The 16,905-nt window shown below is 40.6% G+C and overlaps 1 protein-coding gene across 10 annotated transcripts in view; it reads right to left on the bottom strand.

Moving 5' to 3' along the window:
- ARPP21 (cAMP regulated phosphoprotein 21) overlaps window positions 1–16,905 on the bottom strand; it is a 265,503-nt gene that overhangs the window by 75,424 nt on the left and 173,174 nt on the right. For all 10 annotated transcript variants that reach the window (XM_039524292.1, XM_039524293.1, XM_039524287.1 and 7 more), the window contains 3 exons: window positions 14,330–14,559; window positions 7,178–7,408; window positions 1,179–1,348 (listed from right to left, as the gene is read on the bottom strand). In XM_039524292.1, coding sequence (XP_039380226.1) covers window positions 1,179–1,348; window positions 7,178–7,408; window positions 14,330–14,559 — 631 coding nt within the window. The remainder of the gene's footprint in view (window positions 1–1,178; window positions 1,349–7,177; window positions 7,409–14,329; window positions 14,560–16,905) is intronic.

Here is a 16,905-nt window from a genome sequence, read left to right as displayed (position 1 = left end):
ATAGACATTTGTGGATAGCTTTTCTGTGGAGATTTAGGGGTAAAAATCTCTTAGACCCATTAACTGATGTGTGGGAATCTCCATGAAGAAACACTCAGTTTCTCTCATAAAAAGTCTCCTTTTATTATGAGAGGGACTGATTTGGGACCTAGAGCTCAATTTGTGCCAATATATTATTTACACTGACCACACTGATTAAGGCTTCCAGCACTACTATTATTAGATTCCAATGTTGCCCTCAGTGAGAGAAGTTATACCAAACTAACTGGGTCCAGTATTGAGCCTTCAGGGCTTTTCTTTTGTCCCACATTTGGACCTCAGCAGATTGAGAGGAGAAAATAAAAATGTGACAACTAAACACTCAGCCCTGCTATCTGCTTGTATGTTCATGAACCTCCTATTAAAGTAAACGGGACATATCCATAAACTATATGGGGAAAGGTGCTCAGGTGCTATTCTGCCTTTTCTGTTATAAATTATTGGGAAGGGCTGAATCTTGAAATTGAAGTTAGAGATATTAGGCCATATTCTGTACTCAGTAAAACCAGAATAATTTAACTGGCTTCAGTGGAGTTACATCAAAGAGGGTCATATAATATTTTAGACAATCAGAAAGATAGGTCCCCTAATGCTAAATTAGCTTTAGGGGACCAAATTTACCAAAAGTATCATTATTACATCATTATAATTGAGAACATATAATGATCTCATAAAGAAAACTTGAAGAGAAACTAACAATTTGAAGTTAGAAACAGTTAACAATATAATTGATTTCAGAAGCTGTGAGTATTACAAGGTGTTCTGCAAAAGATCAACAGAGCTATATACACATATCCCAGCCCTTTACAAAATTACATATTGCACCTGTCTATGAAAGAATAATTAGGTCTTTTAGTCACATTTCAATTTTTTCAAATGGAATCTAGAGACTTTCCACAGATACACCACCTGGTTTAATAATCATTTTCCAAACGAAAATCTGTCTGGGTGTTCCATCCACCCAGAAAATATCTGATAGCTTTTCTTTTGATATTTATTTCAAAAGAAAAAAAAACCACCCTGACATTTTGTCTAGTTGATTTTTTGAGATTATAGTGCTGCTGTACGGGGAAGGTACACACACCTAATCATCCCAGCCTTGATGAAAGCTTGTTCTCCCCTTTCAACAGTTGCCGTACCTGTGTGACAAGGTGACTTGCCATTTGTTGCTGTGGTTGTTGCACTTGCTGCTGCTGTTGGGATGAAGGCTGCTGCTGAGACTGTCCCACAAGCTGGCTCCTAATTGGCTGCTGGCCGCTGGGAGGGTTGTATATTGCAGGTGTACCATCAGGATTTACAAACGGTTGGCCTGAAACAAAATACACTTAATTCACTGAATAATTTTAAGAACATAACATCCACTAAAAGAAACTAGACAGGCACATATTTAGAGGCAGCTCTCTCTTTGTACTAATTGATCTTCAACAGTAAAGTGCTCATGGCTCACAATGCCTCCAGTTAAGGCAGCAGCTATCTATTTTTGCTGCTGAGCCTGGTAGCATCTGTTAGTTAATAGCACTTTAAGATGTAACTGATCATTTTTCTTCCACCAGAGAGATTTAATGCATCCCTGTCCATTGGATCCCTGAGTGGTACTTCTGACTACATGTTTGTGCCTCAGTCAATACCCATAGCCTTTTGCATGCAGCAAGAGAATGACAAGCCCAGTGGAAAGATTATGGAGGGCTCCTACTGATCTGATCACAAACACATTTCAGGTTTGTTCTCTCTAACTTCTCAGGCCACAACTGAAGATCTTTAAATGCAGAGGCATAGACAGGCATTAAGGGGGAGATCAAAAATATTCCATCTGCAGTTTATACCAGAGTAAAGCACAAAATGGGACTAGGCTGATAAATTATAGAGTTGCAGTGCCACACACAATTACATGAGTGATTAAAAGTAGAGGTGTGCATGCACTCTACTGTACAGCTTTGCACAACATAAATGAAGCTTAAATTTTTAACTCCTTCATGTATGCCAGAATGTGCTTTTGTTACAGCAGCCCTTTTTGTCCAGTGCATAAATGAGTGGAAGGTTACAATGACTGTGCCAAAGATGTCCAGATGCTATGGTTAGAAGCTGAAAGAATGTACTTCAAGGATGTACTTTAAGTTAATTCAGCAATGAAGCTATTAATGCTGAAATTGCATCCTGGAACAAATATTGGGGATAGACGATATTCATGCCCATTTCATCCTGATATAAATGGAATGCAAACCATAAGACTATGCTTAATGCATTGTAGTTCAAATAGGACGAAAAAAACCTGCCAATTGAATGTAGTTTCACATCTCAGAAACAAGGCACTATACTTTTGAGGACAATGTCCTAAGAGACTAGAGGAGACCGTTCTGGAAATTCACAAGCAGAAGCCCTAGAAGTGTCTCTGAATGTATGGGGCAAATTCTTCCCTCCGTCATATTGAAGGTAGAACTTCATACACGGTATTCATTTTGTTTCCATTTCCTGAATCAGTTGGAAGTTTTCTATTTTCACAAAGTCTTTTTGCCTTTTGCTTTTCATCTTTTAATATGCCGGGGGAGTGGGGAGGAAGCAAGTGGGAAACCACCTTGTAAATAGCAATGGCAATAAATAAGTCTTTTTCCAATTCGCACAAAACTGTTGAACCGCCAAAAGGAACTAGATTCTTCTGTGTGAAATATTTTAATGCAACTTCAGTCCTTTCTCCCTTCCTTTTTAAAACTTCCAGATTAAGTGAAACACTTACAGTAGGTAATTGACTCTATAGAACAATTGAGAGATTTCAGATGGAGAGGGAAATGCAGGTGAACTGCACGACTTAGAGAGCTGATAGTGAAATAAAAAGAGTTTCTCACCTCAACATCACAAGACTGCCATGATTCCTGACTGAAGTAAGGCTGTCTTACATTAGGTACTTTTCTCTCACTCCCCAGCAGTCTCTCCTTATCACCCACCAGCTCCCAATTCCTCCCACCACCTGCTCAAGCTGTTCAACACCCATCTGTTTTTCTCACTTCTGACACACAGGGAAGGTTTAGGAGCTAAGCACCTTTCAGAGGAGTGTAGCCTGATCCACTTAAAATGTGAATGCTCCAGGCTGCATGCTCGCCATGTGTTCACTCAGAATGGAGAGGGACACAGATTAAACTGCTTGAAAGAGACGAAGGGCCCAGCTCTATGGGGGACAATGATGACATGGAGAGCAGCAAGAGCATGCACTCGGTCCCAACCATGCAGTCGGATCCCCACAAAAGAACTTCAGCAGGGTCTGTGGAAGGCAAAGGTGATGCCACAGAGGGACACTTCATGCCTACTCACCCCAAGTTTGGGTCCACCTCAAATGGAGGTCGTGCTCTGATTCAAAGTGCTTAAAAGGAGATGGAAGACAGGCGGGGAGGGGAGCAGGGGGGATTGATTAAGGATGATCTTCTTTTGAAACAAAAGGGCAACAGCTAAGAGAATGCCAGGAACTGCTAAGGCAGAAAATAAAGCAAGCACTGGAACAGTGAAGGAGGTAAATTGAAATAGTATCTGTACAGAAGGGACTTGCCAAGTTAAATTCAGAAATGGCCACCAAGGATAGATAGAGAAGTTCACGGAGGGTAATACCACAGTGGAGAAGTCTAGAAGGAAAGGGGTTCCAAAAAGGAGCAACTGGACAGCTAGAAATGAAACGATGTGACCAAGATGATAGGCAATGCTAGATTCTCATGAACAATATCAAAGAAGACTGTTTCAAATACACCACTTCACTCAAGAAAGATGACTGGACAGAAAGAGGTAAACTTAAAGATAAGACTGGAGCATTAGCTAATGGAGCACAAAATTTTGAAACAGGAAATGAAAAGGAGGGTCTAGTGTTAAGGAAGACACTTGCGAACATTAAGGAATTAATTATTTCTCTGAGAGGGAGCAAGGGATGACGAAGAAGCCAAAGTGATAAGGAATAAGAATGAAACACAAAACATTTTTAATTGTTGAAGGGATGATGTCGAAAAGGGTGTCAGGAGAGACCAGAAGGAAGATGAAAATGGACTGATGGAATGGGTGGATTGAAGTGTAGGGAAAGCAGAGATGATATTGCTGCACATGAAAAACTTTCACAGAAAAAAAAAATCAGCAAACTTCTTGCAGGTAGAGTGAAGAAGAGCTGGAGGAAAGAGAAAATACTTAAAAGGAAGAATGAAGGTTGACAACATCAGAGAGGGTGTTGAGAGGTATCTGGTAAGATTTACAGATCTCATGGAGACTAATCAGCCTAGAGACAGCCTGATTATTGTGTCTCTGGGTGCTATAAGAGGATCACGTAGTCAGAGTGACTATGTAGTGTGATAGGAAGGACAAATGTTTAAAGGCCAAGCAGTGAAAATAAAAAAAAGAGGATAGAATTGGAGGTAACCAAACTAATAGAAGAAGAAAAAGAAGACAGAGCTAAAAAGTGATGATGATGCATTGTGAAAGAAAATCGACTCATTACGAGAAACAAAGCTTCCTTTTTCATTTATCTTCTACCTGTTCATAATATTTGATCATCTCCTATAGTATCAGTGCCTCCTTCTCATGGAAACTCTTTTCTATTTTAAGAAGATGTAGAGATTTAGGTTCAAATCATAATGACAAATTTATAGCATGTGTTTTAAAAAAAATTAGCAGGCATCGCAGCGGGGTTTATTTCCAACACAAGTGACAATGTGATGTATGCTATAAATCTGAGACTAGGACCTGATTGTTTAAATTGAATTGTTTCTTCTACTTTTTAAAAATTATACTGTATTTAAAAATCAGCTACAGCAACAAACAGAGCAGTTTGTCTAGTGTAAAAGAAGTGCAGATATGTGCTAATAAACAAATATAAATGACACAAATATTATTTGAACAATATTTTTACAGATACAGACTATCCGCCCTCCCTCATCCTCCTCCCCTTCCCGCCCCGTATGGCAACTGGGAGCATGCTTCCCAGCATAAGTAGACAGACACGCACTAGCTCAAGCAAGCTAGCATGCTAAAACCAGAAGTGTAGCTGAGGGGTAGCACAGGCAGCAGCTAGGGCATGTCACCCACATATGTGCCCAGGAGGTCTGGGTGGGTTTGTATTTGGGTGGCTAGCCAAGCTGCTGCTCATGCTACCACTGGCTACACTGCTGTTTTTAGTGTCTAGCTCGAGCAGAGCTAGCATGCATCTGTCTACTTATAGTGGGCAGCATGCTCCCAACTGCAGTGTGGATATACCCACAGAGTGCTCAGTTATGCCTCTGACGAGGATGAGGCATGCTAGGGAGAGAGGAGCAGACACTCTATTCATATGGTGTTACCTGGAGGTACTATGCCTGTGAGTGACATAATGCTCCCTGGATGCTGGGGGGCATATGCTAGGCAGTAAGACTTGCTATCCCTGTACAGTGGGTGTAATGAATGCTCTCCCAGAATAACTCTACCGGCATGCAAGTGTGGTGCAGCTATGGCCCCATCCTTGCCATGCCCAGAAACGTGTACACACCCTCTCAGCCACTGCTATTCCTAGAAGCAGCAGTGGCTGCTCTCACTTGCTCTCCCCAGTCCAGATATGCTGAGGTATGTACGAAAGGGCTTCTTGAAAGTGGTCTGCAGTGTACATACAAATGGCTTCTTTCCTATTGCTCAAGAGATTCCAGCACAGTGGATGGAACTGTTTACAGAAAAGTGTGAGTGAATGACTGGTTTGTTTTCTTTTTTCCTCCATTTATTGCAAGGAACACTTATTTAAAATCCCCCGACTCCCGTCTCCAATACCAGGCTCTCAGATCAAGACTGTAACAGCTTAGCTTGAAAAAAAAAAAACCACATGTATATTCAATAATAAGTTGTTAAATAAATCCCACTATATAAATATGAACTTAAAATATTCTTCTGCATTTACAAATGCTGAAGTATCTTGATGAGCCTCAAATGCAATTATCTTCTAAAGTGATTATGGGAAGCTTGGTTTAATATGGTTTTTCAAGCTGATGTTTTTATTAAACTCCTCATCTCTCAGTTTCTCAGTATATTGACTATAAAGGTATTTCCAATGCTGATAAGTAGGTTTGTGTCTTGGCACGGAACTATTTTTATTTAGCATAAAGAGAGAGATAATAAACATAAAATGGTGGCCCTCACTACAAATAACATTCCTGAATTAAAAGCTCCATAATGCCAAGACCTTTGAAAACAGGCTTCAGCTCCCAGCTCTGGGTATAGTGGGGAATAGTTATGCACTGCTTGTTTTTTATTACCTCCTCAAACCAATATAACTCAGCTAAAGGAGACAGAACGTATGCAGACCCAGAGCCAGATAATATTTCAATCATTATCACTGAAATGGACCCAAATCACTGAAGCGACCCTGCAGTCCCCATCTCCCAAGGCTTCTTTATAATGTTTGCAAAATACTGTGGGGAAACGAAAGCAAGAAGTTGCTTAGACTTCATCTGAACTAAGGACGAGACCAACAACTCAAATCTGAACTCGAATGTTTTTGAGGTTAACAAATATTTAGATGAACTTTTATGCCCATTACTTCATATTTCCCTTTGTGCCTCTGCACTGCTTAGTTCCAGTTAGAAGCGGAAGTGGAGATGCCACAATATGAAAGTGCCTGTTTGCACACAACTTCCAGTTTAGTTATACAGACCCAAGCTGACCAAATAGCTTGGGTAAGAATACAAACTCCTGGGTGCTAATTCAAACTGAGCCTCCAAAACGTTTGTGCTTCTCCTGTCATCAAGCTAAACCTCTAAGGTTTGGATATTGTAGATCGGTCCTCTCCAAAGTCCTGATATTCTGAATTCCTGATCCTCGGAGATGCTGAGTGCCCTCCATTGAATCCCAATGGGAACGGAGAGTGTTCAGCACCCTGCAAGATTGGGGCCTTATTTTATAGCAGAATCCAATGTGATAACATTAAAATGGTGCGATGCTGCAGAGTCTTTGCAAAGCCATCACATATTTTCTCACCGCTGTAAAAACATCCAAATAAATCTGATTTCCAAACCAAAGTAGGTATTTCCCCACTAATAAAGCAGTGCTAGCAGCTGCTGCGTTTCCAGCTACTGGTAACATTCTATTTTTATACGTGATGCTGTTGGCAGTGCTCCCTAAAAAGCAATGCAAGATGGAAGAATGTCAGACTGACCTGTGTGTGGATTGAGGAGGATACTGCCAGGTGGTATCCCTGCAGCTTCAAGTGGAAGTATGATATAGCTGGTGTTGCTTGGTGCTACCTGGCCATTCATCCCATTCTCTGTATATGAAACATTGCCTGAAGGGCTGGCTGTCACTCCAGGGACAATGGATGCACTTTGGAGAGGCTGATGTGTTCGTGACAGTGATCCTGAGGAGCCAGCGCTGCTGGAAGACTCTGAACCTGAAAGAGATACAGAATCTCAGTCAGGCCCTCCATTCAAGCTGTTACTTACATTGAATAAAACTTTTTATAGATGGAAAGCATTTAGTACATAATCAGCCCTTTAGCCCCTCAGACCATGATCGTTCCTTATGATAATACACTCTCCAGCAAGCTCAGTTTTAAGCAGGACTATTGCGATTCAACCCAACCTACAAAAACCCATTTTTCCCCCGTGAAAAGTCTCCCCTTCCATAAAAAATATAATGAACCAGAACACAAAATACATGCTATGCGATTTGCTTTACAGTCATGTTTAATCATTCATAAAAGGCAAACACTCTGCCCAAAAGGACAAAGTTTACAATTCCATAAGCAAAAACACAAGAACATAGCAATTAAATGCCCAGCCTTCTAACTAGTTAGGTGTACCATTCTTCCCTATTCACTGCTAGATACAGTTATAATGTTAGCAACTTATTTGCTTTTTCAGTACCTAGCCTATTAAAAAGTTTCAAGCCAATACAAATATGGTAAAACACAGTCCAGTGATGCTCAGATGGCGACAATGCAGATGTTTTAAAAATTTACAACATTCTGAATACAACTGTTCAATCTTTTATGATTTTACTTAGACCATTTTCCAACATTTTGATACAACAAACATACACTACCTCCTTCACAAACAAATTTGGATCTGCAATTTTAACTCTGAAAGGGAAGGAAGAAAAGAACTCAGGATTATGTTCCATCAGCGTTTTCTATATAGCTTTTACATTTGGGATCAATCATGTGGGCTTAGTAATAGGTTCCATAGGTCCCCTGAATCATTTTTCAGTTTTGTTCTTGTCTGGATCCATTTCTTTTTTGGTAATTAGACTAGGCCAGATTTTCACTGAAACTGCAGCAAAGGGAGCAACAGCGTGTAATTTGTCAAATCTTCCTGCAGTAGCTTTTGTAAATATAGGGCATCCGTGGAGTCTCCTGTTGTGTAAAATCTGAGTTACGTTTTCATCAAGGTCATCTTCATGCTCACAGCAAGTTTCAACATGCATAACTGAATGCAAAGAAAGAAACAACCATCTTTCTGAAGATTCCAGTGACTGCCATTGGACTGCAGGGGCACAATACCCCCTTTTTTCAAATCAGTCAATCAACCAACCAACCAAGAGGATAATGGAGGTTGCAGAAGAATTTCCACTATGTATTCTGAGACTGCCAGCTATTCCTTTTTCTTTCCCAACAAAGGTCTATATAGTTTGTTGAGAAACTATATATCAGAAATTTAGGCTGTTTACTCCTGAGAAGTTGTTTCATTTTATCATTTTGCTTGTACAAATGGCAGACATCTCCTTGGATGGGAGAATTCTTGAATGGCACATTCAGCAACCTGAAGACAATATTCTGTTTTAGTTTTTTTCAGACGTAGCATCAATAGCATTAAGCAGGAATGTATTCTTCTCTGAATAGAATATGTAGCAATTATCAGATCTTTCTCCATATATAGCCACCTTGCCTTAATTTCAGTGTTGATTTTTTTTCTAGTTCTTGCTTTACTTTTTTCCTCTTTTTTTCCCACTTGCAATAACTCATAATGGATCTGTAATGTGAAAACTGTTGGGAGGCCTCTATCAAAGACAAAGTTTTTTGGGGGGGGGGGGGAGGGGGGTCCTAAAGAGAAAACCTGGCAGCTTTCTCCACAAACCTGGTTTTAAATGACCCACACAATGAGGCTCCCCTCACTTTCCTTGAGTGACTATTTCACAGTCCATTTGATCTTACCATTTGAACTCCTCCCCCATCTCCCCCGCCAATGTTCAACTTAAATTTTCCTTTGCTTGGTTTCATCTCTGTGTTCCTAATTTCACCCCTTGGACAAGCCTTATTAATTCTTCTACCTCCTTGTTGTTTACATACTTCAAAGGTATCTCTATAAACAGTGAAAAATACTCCCTTCCTTACCAGCTGGCCCATATAATTATCCACTCATTACTTGCCCTAAGGGGCCAATTTCTCAGCAGTGACACATTGTTCATCATTTTTGTAAGTACTATCCTCTAGATGCAGTTTCACAGCACCAGAAAAATTGATTTGCTAGTTTTAAAAATTTGTTCCACCTAATCATTGTTCATTTTTACATCACTTTTATCACTTTGGTATTTAAGTGCTGTTGTAAAAGTGATACCGGTCTGCAGCTTGCATTTCTGGAAAGAGGAATAATGCTTCAGTATGGTAGGTTTGCAGGTGCCCACACATCTACACTCCCAAGTTTATTAGGGGAAACATTTATCACATCACCTTGACTCGAGCAAGTCATAAAGGAGCAGAAATCTGGTAGCAAAACCAGGCCACTAAATCATAATTTACAGGATTCTTTATCAAAATGGTTAATGTTTTTAAATGCCTGCAGCATAGATTGTATTTGCCCTGCAGGACCTGTAAAGAGCACTCAACAACCTGGATTCAATTTTTGATCCCAGTTATAACAGTAGAAGTCTGGAGTACCTCCAGTGAAGTTAATTGGCATTACAAATTTACTCAAATGTAACTGTCATTGGAATGCAGCCAACTGTTTATAAATGGGGGAGTGGAAGAAATAGGCTTCAACCAGTGTTTATCCTGTACTAGTTTAAAATGGAAACTTTGCACCATAAAGAAGGAAGCTAAAAATATATTTGGTTTACATCTTCCTATTAATAGACACTTCTTTCTTAATTAATATGCTACATATATATAGATATGGATAGAATGCATGTTTGGTTTTCTTTTATTATATGGCAAATAAAAATGATTGTAAACAGTAAAGGAAAAGGTTGTCATCATACTAAGAGCCACATTTTGCCATCATGAGTGTGGATGGGAGCTGAATATCTATGATAGACACATGCAAGGACATCCATTTCACCACAAATATGCATGCTTAGATAATCCTGAAAAGAAGTAATTTATATTACAGATGTCTAAACCAACTGAAGATGTGGACGATGTCATAAATTGCAGGAATGCAGCATGGGTAATTTGTTGAATTATTAACTCCTCTTCCCTGCCCCCACGGTATTGACTGATAGCTCTAATAATTCATCTCTCAATATACATTATGCTTCATAATATATAAGCAGTAGGTAACATGGTATTTGCGACATACAAACTTAGCTTTTAAATTAAAATGGATTTTTTTTTTTTTTTAGCAAGTGTCACAGGAACAGTATACAATAAACAGTAAAAAGGAAAGCCAGCCATGTGGTGGATTTAGAGCACCTCATATCATTCTGAGAGCACAGCACCACCATTTCTCTGCTGACCTTTTTTTTTTTTTTTTTGCATGCGTGCAATGGAGCATGGAGAATGGCATGTTCTGTGTCCTATGTAAGGTGGGACCAGATATCTGAAGCGATACAGAAGAGACAGAGTAAAAGAAAGGCCAGAAGGGACCATCAGATCTTCTAGCTTGACCTCCTGTATATCACTAACCACCACTCAGCCAACCCCACCCCAAGACATAGCCAGAAATTAGACTGAGCAGGACACTAAAACGATTGTGTTGGCGGGTATTGTACTATTGCATATTTTCTCAAATTATCTCTGAGCATACACTGGATTTAATTAAAATCTTGATATTTTTCCAATTGAAGTTATTTGGCTGATAACATTGCTATGGCATCAGGATGACTGTCTTGCTTAAAGGTCACCTGTCCTTTGATCTTTTATCGTCTTTTAGTTGATCATGAACTGTATGACCTATCATTGAATGCAAGCTGGCTTCTTGTATATTGTACATAAATGAAAATGTGCTAACTGCATTATTTGTCTGCAATCTCAATAGAAACACATAATAAAGCCTAGAATGTTTGCTGAACAACAGCATTTAGCTGTTACTCCTGGGGGAATTCTGTGCCACTGCACAATGCAGAATTTCACAGAATTTCCTGTTTCCCCTGCAGAATTTCTGACCGCCACTAGGGGCTGCTGGACTCTGCAGAGTCCGTTTTGCAGTGAGCCGAGTGCTCATTCCTCATTCTCCCAGGGACCGGAGAGGGCCTGGGAGACCCAGCTCTGGCAAAGGGTGAGGAAGGGCAGGGACGCACCACACCATGTCCTCCGACGGGACAGTAAAGAAGTTGGGGGAAGTAAAGGCTCTGGTGGTGCTGGTGTCTGGGCCGGGGGCTGTCCTGTGGCTGGGCTCTGTGGAGAAGGGGGACTAGTGTCTGGGGGCTGTGGCGCAGCTGGGCTCTGGAGGGAGGGGGTTGCTGGTGTCTGGGCTCTGGGGCCCTTCCAGCACCCATAACTGGAACTGGATTGTTGTAGGGGTTCCTTTAGCTCTCTACTTTTTGCTGTTGACATACTTGTTGACAGGTATTATGAAATAAATCACCAACACTGAAACTGGAGTGATTATATTGTGTTATTTTGACAAATAAAATATGCAGAGATTTGCAGAATTTTAAAATATTGTGAGCAGAATTTTTTTATTTTTTTTTTGGCACAGAATTCCCCCAGGAATAAGCTTTACTGCAATATTAGTAGTATTCCATAAAATTAGATTACAGGATACTGAAAATGCCATGGCGAATATGACTACGTCAAGTGTTAACAATAAAATTTTAACCAGCTAGTCAATAGGCCAATAGTGTATGGAGGCTCTGACAGTTGCATGAATCCACATAGTGTTGTCTGGGGGTAAGACAGCAATATACTAAGGTGAACTTTTCCATTTTTTGGAATAGTCATTCTCAGCTGCCATTTTGCCATAAAATAACACTTCAACTATAACATCTGAATCTTTTTTTCCCCGTAGCCTTATTTCCCCTGACTTTCCCAGAGTGACTGACAGCTTCACTTTATATCGTGGTTTTGAAAGTGAGAGTTTGTTTTGACATCCAGTATTGCACTTTTTTCCTCCTTTTCTTTTTCCTTTCCTGTGGCTTGACAAGCTTTCAAATTGAAACACTTAGATAATTTTTTTAAAAAACCCCAAACCTCCAAAGCACTTACAATACCTAATCACCCTGCAAAGAACATGGTATTTTAATACTACTGAAGTGTTTTAAATGTGTTATAAGAGCTGTCATTTGAAAGTGGGGGGTTAGTGAATATATAGTGCAGATATATTTAAAATTATTAGAGCTCTTCGGGGATTTTGTTTTTGTAAGTGCATCATTTGATATGATTGATTTCACCACTATAAAGGCTATTTAAACTATTAAATCTTTTGCAGTTAGCATGGGTCCAAATCCACCAAAGTGGATTTCCCTGACTCTGTTCAAGTGTTTTGTGTCTCTGCAGTGTACTGCTGCAGAGAAATGCAGTCAACACAGAACTGTACTATGGATTACACTGAGCTGCTGTGCTTCTCCATTAACTTATGCATATTGGGCTCAATTCTAAAAAGATGCAAATATCTACTGATGTCCTTGTCAATTCATACCAGCTAAGGATCATGCTCACAATATATTGTGTGCAGCACTGAACAATGCATTTATCATTCATACAGGCTAAGAACATGGCAAGTATTTTCAAAGTCATGTAAGCACTACTGAAGCCATGAAACTCCCACAGATGCTAACTACGTATGTATGACTATATAGGGTCAGATACTATCTAGATATGTATGACTCTATGCATAGATACTACTGAGATATGTATGACTACATTGGGCCAGATTCTGAGGTCTTTATCCAGGTTATATTTCATTCTTAATTCAATGGGATTTTACCTAGCAATAAGGACAGAGAAAAACTGATCTCAGGATCTGGCCCATAAAAAGCACAACCTTCACCTGCCACAGTTTTAAAAGACACCTGAAACCAGGGGCTTATAAAAATGTATTTCAGGTTCCCAGCCAGCTTTGTGACAAGCAAGATTTAAAGGGGCTGCATTCAAACTAGTGTTGCTCCTTTAAAACTGGCAGATATGCAGACATGGCCAAAACTCTTCACTGCACTTTGATCATGGAGATGCTAAAATGCAGACTCCTTCCACCAGTCAGCTGGGCTTCCTGATCGATCTCCACTGTGCTCCTGGACACGGCACCTGAAGTGCAGCAAAGAATATAGTACAACCTCAGGGGAGATAAGTGATATTTGGCTAACCGAGGTTTGATGAATTGGGGTTAATTAACTAAAGGTCTGTAAAGCACTTTGAAGCTGAAAAGCACTAAGTGCTAAGTATTGATTGTCACTGGGGTTGTACTGTTTTTATCAAATGACCCAAACTGAGGAAGGAATCTGATGGGCTGATTATTTATATTACACATTTATACATAAATACAAAACATATAAAAGAGCTAAATGGCATGGTTTGGCGTTACGTAGACCAATGCACCATGACTCACCCTTAAGTTAATATAACCGTGAAAGGTAAACACAAAAGCAGGAGAAAATTTTTCTCAAATTGTCATTTCATTGGAACTACAATATAAAATGAAAAGACTTCAGAATCCAAAATTCGTATTAACTTCCATTACACCATGTGATTCAACATGAACGAGGCAGACTGGCAGTAGACTATCTGCAGAGGCTCCACTCTGAGAAGCAGATGGCCACTTCAGAAGTCTGCGTTTCAGAAAAAGGGCTTTGGATTTTTGAGTGCGGCCAAGTTTTACAACCTTTAATTCTCTGTGCAATACAAAAAAAAGTGTTTTCTTTGCCAGAAAGGACTATCCTCTTCTAATCCACAGAAACGGCATACAGTATGCAAGAATAAACACAAGTATTGTGCCATGAAGAACAATGAATACACAAATCAGGATTTGTTATTCATATTTAAAAATTCAACACTGTAGACCCAGCTACAAAATACAGATATGCACACATACGCAGTACTTGCAGTAAGTACATACTTCACTTGTAATTCTTAATACAGAATGGCTGCAGACAAACACAATCATACTCATTTCTCATGGCAGACACACAAGCATTATGAACCCAATACAGTAGTAGCTACCTGTTTTAGACAGTTTGCCGGTACTCCTGTTACTTGATGAGCTATCTCCTCTTGTCAGAACAGTTATTCCACCAAAACTTGCTGTCTTTGTTATGGCTGGCTTTAAATTGCGATTGGAGCTGTCTGAATCTGTGCTGCTCCATGGCCTCTGGTGGTCTGTCCATTTCATTTCGTTCTCTGTACTGCTTTGCCGGCTGCCAGATGCCTTCCCTGTGCTATCTCTGTTACCCCTAGAGCACCATCAGAAAAACAAAGATGCATACAAATGACAAACATATTGGCAAAATTCTGCTCTTGGTCACAATGGTGTAACACTGGAGTAAATCCACTGAAGTCAATGGGGTGATTCTGGATTTAAGAGTGTAGCGGTGTGATCACCCCGCTCCTGCCTGGAAGGGCCTGAAATCCTGGGGCAGGAAAAGTAGGGTTGACTGGGGAAGCAGCCGCACCTAGGTCACACCCCAATCAGGCCTCGGCTGGCCCTATATAAGAGCTGGGAGCCAGGAGCTCCGTAGTGTCTCTCTAGTTATAGAGGGAGATGGACCTGGCTTCCGGGACCTGAGCAGAGTGCCTGAGTGGAGCAGAGCGGGGAAAGGCAGAAGAGCTGGGGAGGCTCCAGCCTGGAAAGCCCCAGGCTGTGGCCTAGCAGAAGGCCAACGAGTACTGGGGGTTGCAGAGGGCAGCCCAGGGGTAGGCAAAGGCAGCAGGTCCAAACCCAGCCTTGCCAATGATGAGTAGGCGGATACTGCAGTCTGCCCCAGGGCACGGGAGCTAGACAATGACTGGCAGTAGCCTTAAACTGAGGCGAGGTGAGGATAGTGGGTGGGGGCTCCCCAGGGAGGGGAGACCCTGAGAGAAAGGGGTTACTGACTAGGGGCAGCACCCCAGATAACAGGGCACCAGGTCTGGGAGGGACACAGGGGCCAAGCAGCAGCGGGACACCAGCCTGCAGAGGGCGCTCTGACGGCTGGAGAGCTAATTCCCAGAGACGACCAGCTGGAGACACCACAGGGATGAGTCCCGCATCACTACAAGGAGTCTAACAGAAAATGGAACCTGGCCCAACATATAAACACTGCCATGCCTTTCTTTGTATATAGCACTTATCATTCTGTGTGTGTGTGTGTGTGTGTGTGTGTGTGTGTGTGTGTGTGTGTAAAAACTTCACCAGAAGCATATACATCAGAAGAATTACACATGCATCTGACAAATGTTTTACATCAAAAGTGCTAGCCTTCTTCATTGACTCTGAATTACAGGGAAAAAATGGAGATCATATCATATCCTATTTAGAGATTCAGCAGTTGAATAAATAATTATCTTCCCCTTACATTACCACATTGTGAACACACACCAAAAAATATATAATGTAAATGAAAAACTCAAAAGCAAAATTACAAAAGCTGCAATAGAAACATTTAAACAATACAATCTTTTGGATTCAAACTCTGGGCAAAACTATCTTTTCAGTTCTGCAATATTCTGCTCTCTCTACATGTACAGAATTCCCATTGACAGCAACAGGATTTCCATATTCCTGTATGGACTTTAGGAATCCATCATGCAGGTCTGAGAGAATATTGCTCTGTAGTACCTGTAGGGGGAAAAAATGGCAAACTGTAAACCAATTTTTAAAAACCCTGCCTGATGCTGTAAGATGCTGAATATTCTCAGCTCATAATTTCACTGGAACCAAGGGCATTTATCATGTTGCAGGCAATACTTGACATCTTACAGGATCGGGACTTTATTGTCTGAAAAATGACAGTTCTCAAGATAACCTCTCCTTAAAGACGAAACAACCTGTGTGAGAAAAAAACAAATCTGTCCAAAACGGAGACAACTATATTGGACCATCATGGCTCCCAGTGATTCTGTGACACTGGTGAGAATACCTCCATTTTCCCTGTCACTCAGACAAGACTGGACAGAAGCATGATGGTGTACTGTTTTCTCAGAGCCAAGGCATACGATGTGACCCTAAGATTGGAAAGGCTTCTGAAGTCAGTGGATATTGCATATCAGCAATAACCACACTGCTTCACGGAATACCTCACAGATTATAGGTGACTTCAGGGATGACAACGGAGAAGAATGTTCAAGTGATCGTCCTGGAGATTCTTTGCATCCCACAAAGGAAAGAAGACAAAAGATCTTGTAACTCAACTGAACTGCTGGCTCAGTAAATGGTGTAAAGCAGAAAGTTTTGGTCTTGTGTAACATTGGTCTACCTTCTATAGGGGGGAGAGAGGGCTGTACAGGATGGTCTCCACCTCAGCAGAAGACAAACCTTTATATGCATAAATTCAACTCAGATTGTATTACTGAAATCTGGTGGGAACATCTGCAGGATTGGAATGTTAAAATCATTGGCTATCACCTATTTAAGAAGGATCATAGGGGCAAAAATGATGTGAGAATGGCACTATGTCAAAATGGCATTATTTATTTCCAATTTACTGACAACTCAGAAACAAATGATCTTGTGTACTTACAGATCAACTTTCTAACAGATAAAGAGCACTAGCTGGTGTCTGCTACACACCATCAAATCACACTAGATAATAGTGTGCATC

The sequence above is a fragment of the Mauremys reevesii genome, linkage group 2 (genome assembly GCF_016161935.1).
Source record: "Mauremys reevesii isolate NIE-2019 linkage group 2, ASM1616193v1, whole genome shotgun sequence".
NCBI lineage: Eukaryota > Metazoa > Chordata > Testudines > Geoemydidae > Mauremys > Mauremys reevesii.
Note: the sequence above shows the minus strand (reverse complement) of the source record. Positions and strands in the feature narration are given on the sequence as shown.